The sequence below is a fragment of the Schistocerca americana genome, chromosome 11, assembly GCF_021461395.2.
Source record: "Schistocerca americana isolate TAMUIC-IGC-003095 chromosome 11, iqSchAmer2.1, whole genome shotgun sequence".
Lineage (NCBI taxonomy): Eukaryota > Metazoa > Arthropoda > Insecta > Orthoptera > Acrididae > Schistocerca > Schistocerca americana.
The window spans coordinates 42618039-42633257 of NC_060129.1; the positions used below are offsets into that span (position 1 = coordinate 42618039).

Here is a 15219-nt window from a genome sequence, read left to right on the forward strand (position 1 = left end):
ACCCAGTCACGTGTTTAACTCTATCATCTGTACAGCCAAAGACAAAGGGAAAGCACAGCTATTTTCCCCAGAGGGCGTGGCATAGTGATGAAGGGTTCCTCCGGGGTAATATATTCCGGAGGTAAAATAGTGCCCCATTCCGGGAGCCATTATGGGCAAGGTCTACAAAACATGCCGTCACGAAAAGAAAACTACCATTCTACTGGTTCGGGCTGGAATGGTAGATACCTTAATCGGCTAGGTAGAATTGATAATTTAGAAATAAGTAGATAAAAGTTATATGAAAATTAGTGAAGTGCGATGGAAGGAAGAACAAGACTTCGGTTGAGTTCAGTGCAAGGTTATCACTACAAATTCAAGTAGAAGGAATTTGTTCAGGAAGTAAAATTTGTGATGAGGCAGAAATTAGATAGAAGGAAAATCATTACATGCACTACGGTAAAGGAAGAAGAGGGAGCCACCTGGTATAATTTTTCACAGAGCACAATTTAATCATTGGTAACATTAGTTTAAGAGTAGTGGAAGGCGTTTCTGTGTGTGGAAGAGACAAGAGGACACTGAAAGGTATCTGATTATACAGAGTGGTCAGAAACAGTTAGAAACACTTACGGGGGCGCGCTGTTGGGTGGGTTGTGTAGAGAAATAGTACAGCATAAAAAGTTAGATACGTTGTGACGTTTCCGAGGTAATCAGCACCGAAATTAGCCATTCAGGCCGTTGCGAGCGCAAATCGAAGCTGCCCTCTAGAGGCGGTGCCACCAACGTGTTCCTAGTTACGTTTCTTAAAACTGAACAAGAGAGCAATACAAAAATTGGATATGGGACGGTAGTAAGGACCGAACTCGATCCAAAGGCTGAGCTGTCTAGTGCGCTGTAATCTGCGCTATGAGAATTGACACTAATTGTATCTGGCGGGCCGCTTGAATTTGCATACAGAACGGCCTAATTGGGTAACTTTAAAGCTAATTAACTCTGAAACAGCACAATGTATATATCTTTCTGAACAGTTATTTCTCAGCACAGGACGGCAGTGGCGTCGGCAAGAGGAGCAAGCATTTGCCCCCTCCTGGAATCTGTATAGATTTTTATTCATTGATAAATTCTTTCGAATTTATGGAAATAATTTTCTGCGACTGCACTATCCGCGACGGGAAATACTGCAACTTGAGCGATCGCTGCACATCGTGTGTTCCATTTGTCACTCTGTTCACGGGAAATAGTGCCTGTTCTTTCGTGCGGCTGTGGTTTCGGCGCTGACCTGCAGTCATTACGGATACAAACATTACAGGACACTAAATGATCTTGAAAAATGCAAATAATCAATTAATGTGGAAAGATAGGAAGTTTTATAAGCAAACACACTTAGAGAGGTAGCCAGTATGACATTTTTTGTTGATAGCCAGCAGAATTTTCTCGATCACTGACTTTTTTTCATATTTTGGATCTTTAAATTTCAATCCAGTGTTCTGAGAATGTGAAATTACTTTTGTAAATACTTTCTACCTGTATGTCAGAACTCATCGAATACCCTCAGTTTAACCATAGTTACGAGGATGTAATTTCAGATCGTCGTATCAAACAAGTGGCATCTGCTTTTATTTTAATAATTTAATAACGTCTGGCAAGAGGAATTCGTTAACACTCAAATTTGTTGGGAAGTCTTGTGTAAAGGGTAGCCTTGTAAGTGAATCGTGCACAAGCAATTCAACCAAGAAAATGTCTCTGTATATATATATATATATATATATATATATATATATATATATAGCGACGGTTGCGGTACTCGGCTGATCGATTGATGTCAAACATCTTTCAACCGTCAATTTTCAACCTTATTTTACTTTAGGCAACCAGTTTCGGCGCTTTATTACGCCATCTTTAGGCCCCTGACCGACGTGTAGGAATAATCTGCCTCGTTTGTGATCGAAGCAGAGGCCAGCAAAACTGGTATTAATGCATACCTTCTTGCTACAGTGACCACTTCAAACATTACCCGGCGGGATTGAGTAGGTTGCAGCAGTTACAGGCTTGCACAGGATTGAGTAGCATGGAGTCTGCATCAAACCAGTCTTCTGTCCCAGAACTAAGCCTTGACCACCAATATAAATGTATATTAATAAAATCGGAGATAGTCTGAGAGGGTAAATGGTACAGGTGTTCGGCAGTCGTCAGGAGCAAGTTCTACGTCTACATCCATACACAGCAAGCCACCTGACGGTGTGTGGCGGAGGTTACCTTGAGTACTCTCGGTTCTCTCTTCTATTCCAGTCTCCTATTGTTCGTGGAAAGGAGGATTGTCGGTATGCCTCTGTGTGGGCTCTAATCTCTCTGATTTTATCCTCACGGTCTCTTCGCAAGATATACGTACGAGGGAGCAATATACTGCTAGACTCCTCGGTGAAGGTATGTTCTCGAAACTTTAACAGAAGCCCGTACCGAGCTACTGAGCGTCTCTCCTGCAGAGTCTTCCACTGGAGTTCATCCATCTCCGTAACGCTTTCGCTGTTTCTAAATTATCCTGTAACGAAGCGCGCTGCTCCCCGTTGGATCTTCCCTCTCTTCTATCGACCCTATCTGGTACGGATCCCACACTGCTGAGCAGTATTCAAGCAGTGGGCGAACAAGCGTGCTGTAACCTACTTCCTTTGTTTTCGGATTGCATTTCCTTAGGATTCTTCCAACGAATCTGTCTGGCATCTGCTTTACCGACGATCAACTTTATATGATCATTCCATTTTAAATCACTCCTAATACCTACTCCCAGATAATTCACGAAATTAACTGCTTCCAGTTGCTGACCTGCTATATTGTAGCTAAATAAGGGATCTTTCTATGTATTCACAGCACATTACACTTGTCTACATTGACATTCAATTGCCATTTCCTGCAGCATGTGTCAATTCGTTGCCGATTCTCCTGCATTTCAGTACAATTTTCCTTTGTTACAACCTTTCGATATACCACAGCATCATCCGCAAAAAGTCTGAACTTCCGATGTTATCCACAAGATCATTTATGTGTATTGTGAATATCAACGGTCCTAAGACACTCCCCTGCGGCACACCTGAAATCACTCTTACTTCGGAAGACACGTCTACATTGAGAATGACATGCTGCGTTCTGTTATCTAGGAACTCTTCAATCCAATCACACAATTGGTCTGATAGTCCATATGCTCTTACTTTGTTCATTAAACGACTGTGGGGAACTGTATCGAACGCCTTGCGGAAGTCAAGAAACACGGCATCTACCTGTGAACCCGTGTCTATGGCCCTCTGAGTCTCCAGAAAAGTGATTATACTCGAACATAATACGTGTTCCAAAATTCTACAACTGATACACGTTAGAGATATAGGTCTATAGTCATGCAAATCTTTTTCTGTGGAAGCCGCCTCGTGTGAGCTTCTGGTCTGCGTGACTGTACCCGTCCCGACTCGCATCCGGCCGACGACGTCGCACTTCCGCTGCCCGGCTGGCTTCCTTCGCAGTGCCAGCAACATGAATGCGCTGCCGGTCGCTTTCACACGTCGACGTTGGCGAGAGAACAAAAGTATGTTACGCTGTTGCACGCGCAGCCAGTATGAGGGAGTACAGTGGCGAGACGTACGTAACGTCATTGTCGCATGCTGGTATAGCGTACGTAAAACGAACGTGTTCCAGGAGATACAAAACAACCATTCAGGATTGAGCTACGCTTGGGAGTACCTCGATATCATATCTCGAAGCATTATTAGTTCAGCAGTGTGCAAAAAGCTTAGAGCACAACTTCAGTTCCAGTGCAGATTAAAGTAGCAGTGCCGTTGCCAGATTTAAACGATGAAGTGAAAACCGCTATAACAACACTTCAAAGAAGGATATAGTTGACTAAAAATGGTGTGCCGGCCGGCGTGGCTGAGCGGTTCTAGGCGCTACAGTCTGGAACCGCGCGACCGCTACGGTCGCAGGCTCGAATCCTGCTTCGGGCATGGATGTGTGTGATGATGTCCTTAGGTTAGTTAGGTTTAGGTAGTTCTAAATTCTAGGGGACTGATGACCATAGATGTTAAGTCCCATAGTGCTCAGAGCCATTTGAACCAATATTATACTGCACATCATACTACTAAACATAACGATACATACTTGAAGACATTACATAGTAACGTCATCTGCAGATGCCTGAAGAGGCGCTCACAGTGCAAACAAACCTGCTGTGTGCTTGTTGGAACGGAAGTCTACGCTGCAAGAAATTAAACAGTAGTATAAAGTAGGTAACGCTCAGATATAGTTAACTCCACGTGCGCCAGCGGACTATTGCGTGTCTTTCAATTGGCGCCACTTTGGCGACTTACGTGTCACCGACCTTCTCCGCTAATCCTAAAAGGGAAAGGGGATCTACAATATCGCGTGGACTCTGATCCACGTATCGTTCCTGATGAGTCTTCACGTCTGTGAGAGGTCTGCCTACGTTGAAGGATTCGATCCCTCTATTTTTTCGAACTCGACACGAGCTTTATCACGATACTACCAGGCCCGACTGGTTACGTAGCTACTGTTTAACTCGAAGAAAACAGTGCACTCGTTGTCGAAACGCAGCGATTTTTCTGACGTAAATAGGGCTTGAGGATTGACTTCAGAGTCGAGAATGGAAGCATTTCCGAAACGTCTGAGTCTGTAAACTGTTGGCGTGCCACTGTGGTTGATGTATACTATGCATGGCAAAATGCTGTTGCTCAAAGCCTGCGCCACGGACCATAAATAACAGGGGTGAAAGACGTAACAGTTAAACTACTGACCGTCCAGATAAACCAAGGGACTACCAAAAGCGTTTCCACAACGATAGTTCTGCAAACGTTGCTACCCCATGACCTCAAATGAATAAAGTTTTATGCTGCCTCTGACAGATGACCATTGGCGTGTACGGCGTCAAACGTCTGCCAGAGGGAGGATCGTTATGGTTTGGGGAATGTTTTTATGCCATTCCCTGGGTGATCTCGTCATTCTGGAAGTCCCAATAGATCACAAGATGCATTTATCCTTAGGGACCACGTCTTCGGCGCCACGCTATCTACCAGCTTGCCGTACAGTTGGAAGAGCACCAGGATGAGTTTACCCTACTTCCCCGATTTAGATCCAATCAAGAAACAGGACGACCTCGAACGGGCTGTTCGCGCCACGGATCCTCAGTCGAGAAACCCAGCGCAGCTGGCCGCGCCACTAGTTGCCATGGCTTCACATCCCTGTCTGCACCTTCGAGAACCTCACTGACACACTTTGTGCACGTCTCGCCGCGATCCACGCTGGCTTCTGACAGGTGGCCACGTTAATGTCACCCGACTGCACAAATGACTGTAGCGCACCCATCAGTTCCGACAAAGCCACCCTGTAACTGATTAAACTTTGTATTTTTGTTACAGATGTTTTATTTCCAATTACGGTACTGTGCTAACCCGTTATTCTGTCCTTCAAACACATTGGATTTTAAGTTGCTAAGAAGTCTCATGTCTTGTTAAAATTTGACCTTGGGATGAGAAGGATAGTAAATAATTACATCGGATATCGTTATGTGATTCCGTAGATTGCTCGTGAGGAGCAGATTACATGCACTATGTGATCCAAAGTATCCGGACACCCCCTATATCTGGCATGCACATTGGTCGACACTTCCCAATAATAAATTGCGGGACGTGAAAGCTCTTGCCTGTGCTTGGGCCTCTTCCTCCCGAACTCGTCGTCGGGAGGAGGTAATTTTAACTAGACTCCGGATAGGGCACTGTCTTTTTAGCCATAGACATCTTTTAAGCGGCGATCCTCCCCCACTCTGTCCCCACTGCTCTCGACTGTGGTCGGTGAGACACCTTTTACGAGTGCCCCTATTTTACTCCGTTACGCGCCCGTCTACAGCTGTCGCCTGCTATATCTTCTATTTTAGCAGATGACACGCGATCAGCCGATCGTGTTCTCGAGTTCATTAGTGCCAGTGAGATCAGATGACGTCAGTCATTTGAAGCTCTTTTTGGGACAAACAACTCCCCCCTTCTATAGTGGTTTTTTAAGCTTTCGTTCTGTTTTTGGTTTCCCCGCTTTTTGAGTTTTGCTCCCATTGCTGCTGGTTTCCAGTTTCGTTTTTTTAGCTTTTCTTAAGTCACAGACCGGGCGCTAATGACAGCAGAAGTTTTGCGCCCTAGAACCATAACAAAAACCCTATATCATACTTTCTTCATATTAGGTGCATTATGCTGCTAGGTACTCCATATCACTGACCTCAGTAGTCATTAGACATCGTTAGAGAGCAGAACGGGGCACTCCGCAGAGCTCACGGACTTCTAACGTAGCCAGGCTATTGGATATCACTTGTCATACGTCTGTACGCGAGATTCCCATACTCCCAAACATCCCTAGGTTAACGGTGAGATTGTAAAGTGGAAACGTGAAGACACACATACAGCACAAAAGCGTACAGGTCGCTTTCGCCTGTTGACAGAGACCGGCGACAGTTGAACAGGAATTCGAAACTGCATGAGGATCCACTGCAAGTACTATGACAGGCGGGAGGTGGATTTCATGGTCGAGCGGGTGCCCACAATCCACACATCGTCAGTAAATGCCAAACGACGCCTCGCTGGGTGTAAGAAGCGTAAACATTGGACGATTGAGCAGTGGAAAATATTGGCAAACTCGTTAATGCTTGGGAACTAGTTTACTGGTGATCGCTCATTTTTAGGAACCGTTCATTTTTACTCGTTCACCGTTCATTTGTGCTTTGCTTGGTACCAGTTTCTTATAAAAAACTGAAAATTCGTAGCATAGGTGACGGAAGGTGTAAGGCGCCAAGAGGGGGACTTGCCTCCGCCCTGGAATAGACTTTTTTATTCAAAACAGAATTCTCACACACTCGTAATTTTCGTGACTCTGCAAAAACCTCTCGTTTAGCCAACTGTAGCGTTATGTGGCTGAGCGCAGTGAAATAAAGTGGCGCACAAAAAACCGGCCCCGAATACTGACTGCTCGCAAATTACGCAGGATTTGTTGACCGCTACGAGCAGAATAATAACCTGTAATAATTAGGCAGTGAAGAAATAACAAACTTTGTGTTCTGCCTTACGGCAGGTTATGTCATGGGGAAGCCTCGTCAGAGAGGTCCACCGCATGAACGTCTAGGAAGTATAACAAATAAGCTAATGCAAACAACTCCGAAACATTAGATGACGATTGGTAGGCAACAATGACGAGTCTAGTACTCGAAGTCGATTTTTCGTGCGCCACGCTGTACCACTGAAATAATATTGTAGAAGTTATCGTATTCTCTTTACAAAATGACACCAGACACTCGGTTATGGAACGCGAACTTTACGAAATGTGACGCCATACAATCGATTATGAAGGGCGGGCCTCATTCGGTTGTAAGTCGGTCTGCCTTCCATAACAATGACCATGCTCTTTTACCTTGGATCAAAAAAGATGGAAAATAGCCACTCGTGTGTGCCGTGCCGACTTCGTTTGCATGTGTAATAGTCTTGCCTTTTTACAAGTATTCTGCTGTTTATCGAAATAGTGAAGTAAGCTGATGCGCCATTTCGTTACCTGAAAAGATGTATGTATTACATATCACTTAATTTTATCTATATATGACGGTAGTATCTGTTCCCGAAAGAACAGTTACCGTGGATGACCATGCAGCTTTGCTAGAAATGAAATGATAGACACCCTAGCTGCAAGCAGGCGTTGATACACTTCTTTGGGGACATGTTGAAAATCTGTGCCCCGACCGGGACTCGAACCCGGGATCTCCTGCTTACATGGCAGACGCTCTCTCTATCCATCTGAGCCACCGCGGGCACAGAGGATAGTGCGTCTGCAGGGACTTATCCCTTGCACGCTCCCCGTGAGATCCACATTCCCAACATGTCCACAACACTACATTTGTAGTGCGCCTAATAGATGTTTGCCCATCCTACTCGTTACTCGTGGCAGATTAATCTACCAAGTCCCGCGCACTACGAATGTATGTTGTGGACATGTTGGGAATGTGGATCTCACGGGGAGCGTGCAAGGGATAAGTCCCTGCAGACGCACTATCCTCTGTGCCCGCGGTGGCTCAGATGGATAGAGCGTCTGCCATGTAAGCAGGAGATCCCGGGTTCGAGTCCCGGTCGGGGCACACATTTTCAACATGTCCCCAATGAAGTGTATCAACGCCTGCTTGCACCTAGGGTGTCTATTTAATTATCATTTCACTTAATTTTATGTTATTTACGTAATTATAAAATTTTAATTACCGTTAATGGACGCTAAATAGAATACGAAAAGAAGCAGAAGTTCAGAGTTAAAAAAGGTGTGAATCAGATCTAGAACAGGCGTGCGCAGCGAACGAAACGAACAACTCTTTATTGAACTGGCTATGAGCAGTCGGCAGTGGAACTGCTACGAGTGGCCATGCGAACGACGAAGAGTCCGGCCGAGCGAGACACAGAGGCTGGAGCGAGACCGATCGTTCCCGTTTCCGCGACCGAAGTGAACTAGGAAAGAACGTTCCTTAGAATTTGTTCATCGATCGTTCCGTTCATCTTCATGAATCGTTCCTTTGGACCCGTCAGTTCGCGAACGACCCATCTCTAGAGGTTTGGATATGGCGACTGCCCGGCGAACGTCATCTGCCACCGTATGTAGTGCCAAAAGTAAAATTTGGAAGCAGTGGTTTTACGGTGTGGTCGTGTTTTTCAAGGAGGGGGGCTTGCAACACTTTGTTCTGCGTGGCACTATCACAGCACAGGCCTACATCGCTGTTTTAATCACCTTCTTGCTTCCCACTGTTGAAAAGTTCGGGAATGGCGATTGCATCTTTCAACACGATCGAGCATAATTCACTGCCTGGGGCAGAGTGGTTATACGACAATAACATCCCTATAATGGACTAACCTGCACAGAGTTCTTACCTGAATCCTATAGAAAACCACTGGGCCGATTTCGTGCCATGCCGCACCGACCGACATCGATACCTCTCTTCAGTGCAGCACTCCGTGAAGAATGGGCTGCCATTCCCCAAGAAAGCATACAGCACCTGATTGAACGTATGTCTGCCCGAGAGTGGAAGCTGTCAAGGCTAAGGGTGTGCCAACACCTTACTGAAATCCAGCATTAGCGATGGACGGTGCCACGAACTTGTCATTGTCAGCCAGATGTCCTGATACTTCTGATGACATAGTGTAAGTCAACGATCCCTTGTAATTACGAAGCAACCTGCTACTGCATGCGATACAGATATGCAGTGTGCTGCTTTGCTGCGACTAGTTTTGTGTGGTTTCAAATGGTTGAACAGTTTTCGTTACTATTTCTACGCTCACTTGTATTAACGACTTTACGTTGGTATTTACGAGTATCCCCCCAACCTAAATATTTGAAGAATGTATCACCGATGTATAAAATATTTCGAAACGTCTTCTGAATATTTTACAAATTAGTTATTGTATTAAATATTTGACATAAAGCATGTACGTGAGATGGAGTTTCGTAAAGGATTTAAAATTGTGTAAGGTTTGCTGCAAATAACAGTGCTCTCGTTCTTAAATGCTGGAAGAATATAGCCTGGGTACTTCAGCGCGGTGAATTTGCCTCGAGACATGCACAGTTCGTAACTGTAATACCTAACTGTGGCAATCATTTTATATAAGACTTTATCTCTGAACGAGTAATTACAACAGCATTCTAAATCTTTAAATTCGGTCAGTTATATTAAACATGGAAAAGTGTTTTCCCCTCACTGGTAGTTGGATAGGCAACCTGCACCTGGGTAACATGAGCCGTGAACCGGAATAACGAGATAATACAGATGTGGCGCGTTGTAGGGGCAGTTTTTGCTGCACTCACCAGAGCGTTGCGTGCACGGACGGCGGGTGTGTCAGATTGCGGCGGGCTGTAAGAGGATCCGGCCCGAGGCAAGCAGAGCGCGACGGCTGCAAACCGACCGCCAAACCTCTCCAGTGTAACCGTAGCTGGGTAGGCTAACAAGGGGAGGCCACGACGCTTGGAACGCGGATTTATTGCAAACCTCGTAGTACTCCATTAGGACAACAAAATGTGTAAGCAGTAGCGCGTACTTCTCAAGCGTTATTGAGGAAATCGCAAGATAGTTTCGGTCGTGCAGTATCGTCAAATACACACACCTGTGAGTGGCCGTTTTTACCAGAAAGCGCCAGCAGCCGAGTGGTTAGCGTACAAGCCTCGTAATCGTTGGGTCGATGGATCGAGTCCCGCTTGTCAGTTTTTTATTTCTAACGGTCATTTCCTTTACCGTTTATGTTACAGTTGATGTAATGGGAAAAAATACGTGTAATCGGATGAACTGTTATTAAATTTACAATGTTACTTGGCAGTCTAAAAATTTTTATTATCACAAATAATGTAATATTCATAACTACAGGCTAGTTAACGACCAAACGCATAAAGTGATACTGAAAATGTATGCTTGTCCACGATTTGAGAAATCGTGCTGCCATTGGCTTAAGTCGTATGAAAAAATGCAACCCATGAAAACACACACTGCAATAATAATCTACGAAGATGTCGTCTCGCACATAGTTTCTCATTGTTATATTAAAGTGCAAGTAACCAAATACTTCACGTGCCTGCTGGTCGGTATTTTCATATTTTTTCCGCCGTCTGACAGTGTGGACAGTTAGGTGCGAGGCATGAAAGCGTAATAATATCTGCGGTGCGCTCCAAACTCCTCTCTAAGGCCAGCATTACACTACCATATTTCTTTGTCAAAGCTGTAAAATATTTATATCAAATAAATTTGAAAGTGTAATAGGGAACTTTGTCAAATCTCGTCTGCCGTCAAATATGATCAAATCTAGGGCCTCGCCGTAGAGTTGACCATGTGTCGTTAGTTCTCTGTTCATTGCAATGGGAAACGTAACCACTTGGAGCGTTGGCGTCGCTACAGCTGTTTGGCGTCTCTGTAGTGTGTTTGTAAACACGGCTTCAAAGTTTATTTAAAAAAACTTGCTTCGACTAGGGTGGAGGGTGAGCATGGAGCACTGTGTTGATGGCAGGTGGAATATGCTGCAGGACGTGGTCACTCTAAAATAAAAAACCTTTCTTAGCTTTCCATTCTACTTTGTTTTTGAACCCTGGACGCCACAAGTTAAAAAGCGCGTCATCTGCTTCGTACTTAATTTTGTAGCTTTATTAATTTTGTAGTTGTTGGAACACTAATTCTGTTAATTGAATTGTTGAAAAATAAAAATAGTACTTACTGCCCATATACCAAACATTTATCTTCATCTATTCCCTTTCAGTGCTTTATAAATAGCTTCAGATGTCTCTGAAAATACTTTAATGTGATGATAAAAATTTGTAGGCTGCCAAATAATATTGTAAATTTAATAAAAGTTCATCTGATTACACGTATTTTTCCCATTACATCAACTTCAATATAAATAGTAAAGAAAATGACTCTTAGAAATCTAACTCATGACTCGATCCAGTGACCCAGCGATTACGGGGCTTGAACGCTAACCACTCGGCTGCCGGCGCTTCATGGTAAAAATGGCCACGTGCAGGTATATATACCGGGTGATCAAAAAGTCAGTATAAATTTGAAAACTGAATAAATCACGGAATAATGTAGATAGAGGTACAAATTGACACACATGCTTGGAATAACATGGGGTTTTATTTGAAACAAAAAAAAATTACAAACGTTCAAAAAATGTCAGACGGCTCTTCATCTGATCAGAATAGCAATAATTAGCATAACAAAGTAAGACAAAGCAAAGATGATGTTCCTTACAGGAAATGCTCAATATGTCCACCATCATTCCTCAACAATAGCTGTAGTCCAGGAATAATGTTGTGAACAGCACTGTAAAGCATGTCCGGAGTTACGGTGAGGCTTTGGCGTCGGATGTTGTCTTTCAGCATCCCTAGAGATGTCGGCCGATCACTTCCGACTTCAGGTAACCCCAAAGCCAGTAATCGCACGGACTGAGATCTAGGGACCTGGGAGGCCAAGCATGACGAAAGTGGCGGCTGAGCACACGATCATCACCAAACGACGCGCACAAGAGATCTGTCGGACATTTTGTGAACTTTTTGTGTGGTTCTAATAAAACCGCATGTCATTCTAAGCATGTGTGTCAATTTATGCCTCTCTATCTACATTATTCCGTGGTTTATTAAGTTTTCAAATTTATACTGACCTTTCGATCACGCTGTATTTGACGACCGAAATTATCTTGCAAGTTTCTCAATAACGCTTGAGAAGTACGCGCAACTGCTTACATATTTTGTCTTAATGGAGTACTAAGAGTGTACGAAGTTTGCAGTAAATTCGCGTTCCAAACATTGCGGCACCTCCCTTGTAAAACACACTCGCTGTTGTAAAGCGATTTGTAAACCGTACTCGGCAGTCGCGGATGTTCGACTCTAAGTATTACTTGATATTTGACTGAGGCGTGTGTCGTGTTGCAGAAGGTGGCGCTGCCCGTGCTGTCGGTGGTGTCCCGCGGCGTGGCCAGCGACTCGACGGACCTGAAGGCGGTGCTCACCGAGAAGGCGGCGCGCGAGCTGGACCGAGTCAAGGCCTTCCGCAAGCAGTACGGCAGCACCAAGGTCGGCGAGGTCACCGTCGACATGGTGAGTTTGTAGAGCTTTCACTGCTACAATGTATTGAGACGTGGGACTTCCTGGAAGGACCCACCAATGTAACATTCTCTTCACACAACCTCTTTATTTTTGAATATACAGAGGCGTCCAAAAAATGTATCCATTGTTTGCAAGTCCACAACTTGCAAACTGATTCATGGAGTTGTCATTTTTGGTGAAAGTGTAGCGTAAAAGTCCAACTTACAGATGTCACTGTAGGTGTTTGGTCCGAGCACGGGGCTCACCACACGCCACTGTTAAGCACTAATGAAGAACTGAGCCCCTTACTTCGTATGCACATAATTCATTAAGGTCAATCAAACACATTTATTTCAAATAACATGAACGAAATTACATTTGAATCTGCCTGGCATTAAACAGGAATAAAGTTTCAGTATCACCTGATTTAGTGCGTGAAGCGCGAGTTAAGCCAGTAACCAGATAAACTAAAGAATTCTCCGTAATTCAAAAGAAAGAGGAAAAACAAAATTGAATCAATACACCCCACTGACAAATATGCAAAAAACCTTGAAATACTACTCAAAAGAATACACTGAAGTGGGGAGCAGTCATTCACCCGACAGAAAACTTCAAAATGAGTTCAATAACACAGCTGCGTGCCCCAGAAAACTGAGACATTAAATACACTTCATTTGACGATTAACAAATACTCATTAACATTATGCCACTCCTGTTTGAACTGCAGTGTCCCAAAGAAATAGGCGTTTATATGAAGACAGTAACTGTTCTCGAAAGAACAGAATACTGTTGATGACCGTGCAGCTTTTCCCTGGAGTAAATAACAACTGAAACCCTCAGCTGCCGAAAGGTGTTGTTGATAGACCTCGATGTGGTCAGCTGAAAATGTGTGCCCCGACCGGGACTCGAACCCGGGATCTCCTGCTTACATGACATACGCTGTATCCATCTGAGCCACCGAGGACACAGATGAATAGCGCGACTGCAGGGACTTATCCCTTGCACGCTTCCCGTGAGACTCGCATTCCCAACTGTTCACAATTCTACATATGTATTTTACCTTTTTATAGACATTTGCTCACCCACTCATTACTCGCGCACGCTTTGGTGATTCCCGTGAGAGTTTGGGCAACCTGTGCGTATTCGCACAGACGGTCAATAGCCGGGTAGCCTTTAACTGTATATATGAAGACAGTAACTGTTCTCGAAAGAATGGTACTGTTGATGACCATGCAGCTTTTCCCTGGAGTAACAGTTACTGTCTTCATACATATAGTTAAAGGCTACCCATACACTGACCTTCGTCTGTGCGAATACGCACAGGTTGCCCAACTCTCGCGGGAATCACCAAAGCGTGCGCGAGTAATGAGTGGGTGAGCAAATGTCTATAAAAAGGTAAAATACATATGTAGAATTGTGAACAGTTGGGAATGCGAGTCTCACGGGAAGCGTGCAAGGGATAAGTCCCTGCAGTCGCGCTATTCATCCGTGTCCTCGGTGGCTCAGATGGATACAGCGTATGCCATGTAAGCAGGAGATCCCGGGTTAGAGTCCCGGTCGGGGTACACATTTTCAGCTGTCCACATCGAGGTATATGGCGGAGGGTACCTTGAGTACCTATATCGGTTCTCCCTTATGTTCCAGTCTAGTATTGTTCGTGGAAATAACGATTGTCGGTATGCTTCTGTGTAGGCTCTAATCTCTGATTTTATCCTCACGGTTTCTTCGCGAGATATAAGTATGAGGGAGCAATATACTGCTTGACTCGTCGGTGAAGGTATGTTCTCGAAACTTCAACAAAAGCCCGTACCGAGCTACTGAGCGTCTCTCCTGCAGAGTCTTCCACTGGAGTTCATCCATCTCCGTAACGCTTTCGCTGTTTCTAAATTATCCTGTAACGAAGCGCGCTGCTCCCCGTTGGATCTTCTCTCTCTTCTATCGACCCTATCTGGTACGGATCCCACACCGGTGAGCAGTATTCAAGCAGTATGCGAACAAGCGTGCTGTAACCTACTTACTTTGTTTTCGGATTGCATTTCCTTAGGATTCTTCCAATGAATCTGTCTGGCATCTGCTTTACCGACGATCAACTTTATATGATCATTCCATTTTAAATCACTCCTAATGCGTACTCCCAGATAATTTATGGGATTAACTGCTTCCAGTTGCTGACCTGGTATTTTGTAGCTAAATATGGATCTTTCTATGTATTCAGACCACATTACACTTGTTTACATTGAGATTCAATTGCCATTCCCTGTACCATGCGTCAGTTCGTTGCAGATCCTCCTGCGTTTCAGTACAATTTTCCATTGTTACAACCTCTCGATATGCCACAGCATCATCCGCAAAAAGCCTTAGTGAACTTCCGATGTTAGCCACAAAGTCATTTATGTATACTGTGAATAGCAACGCTCCTACGACCATGGTTGAGTGCGTGTTTGACACACACACACACACACACACACACACACACACACACACCTTTCAACTTACGAAAATGAAGAAACTGAACGAGAACAATTTTAATTTGTTTGCAGTAGTATAGTATAGCAGGTGTAGAAGTATGAATCGGGAATTTGGTTGCAGTAATTCCACGTCTGTTGTTTGAAACTG

At 44.3% G+C, this 15219-nt stretch overlaps 1 protein-coding gene and 2 non-coding genes across 4 annotated transcripts in view; 2 read left to right on the plus strand and 1 right to left on the minus strand.

Annotated features, from left to right (window-relative positions):
• The window catches only part of LOC124554161 (probable citrate synthase 2, mitochondrial), a 236619-nt gene that overhangs the window by 66457 nt on the left and 154943 nt on the right, over nucleotides 1-15219 (plus strand). For both annotated transcript variants that reach the window (XM_047128232.1, XM_047128231.1), the window contains exon 2: nucleotides 12451-12615. In XM_047128232.1, the coding sequence (XP_046984188.1) occupies nucleotides 12451-12615 (165 nt within the window). The remainder of the gene's footprint in view (nucleotides 1-12450; nucleotides 12616-15219) is intronic.
• Trnat-ugu lies at nucleotides 7737-7815 on the minus strand. Its single transcript has one exon. It is a non-coding gene; the product is annotated as a tRNA-Thr (tRNA).
• Trnat-ugu lies at nucleotides 8063-8137 on the plus strand. The gene has a single exon. It is a non-coding gene; the product is annotated as a tRNA-Thr (tRNA).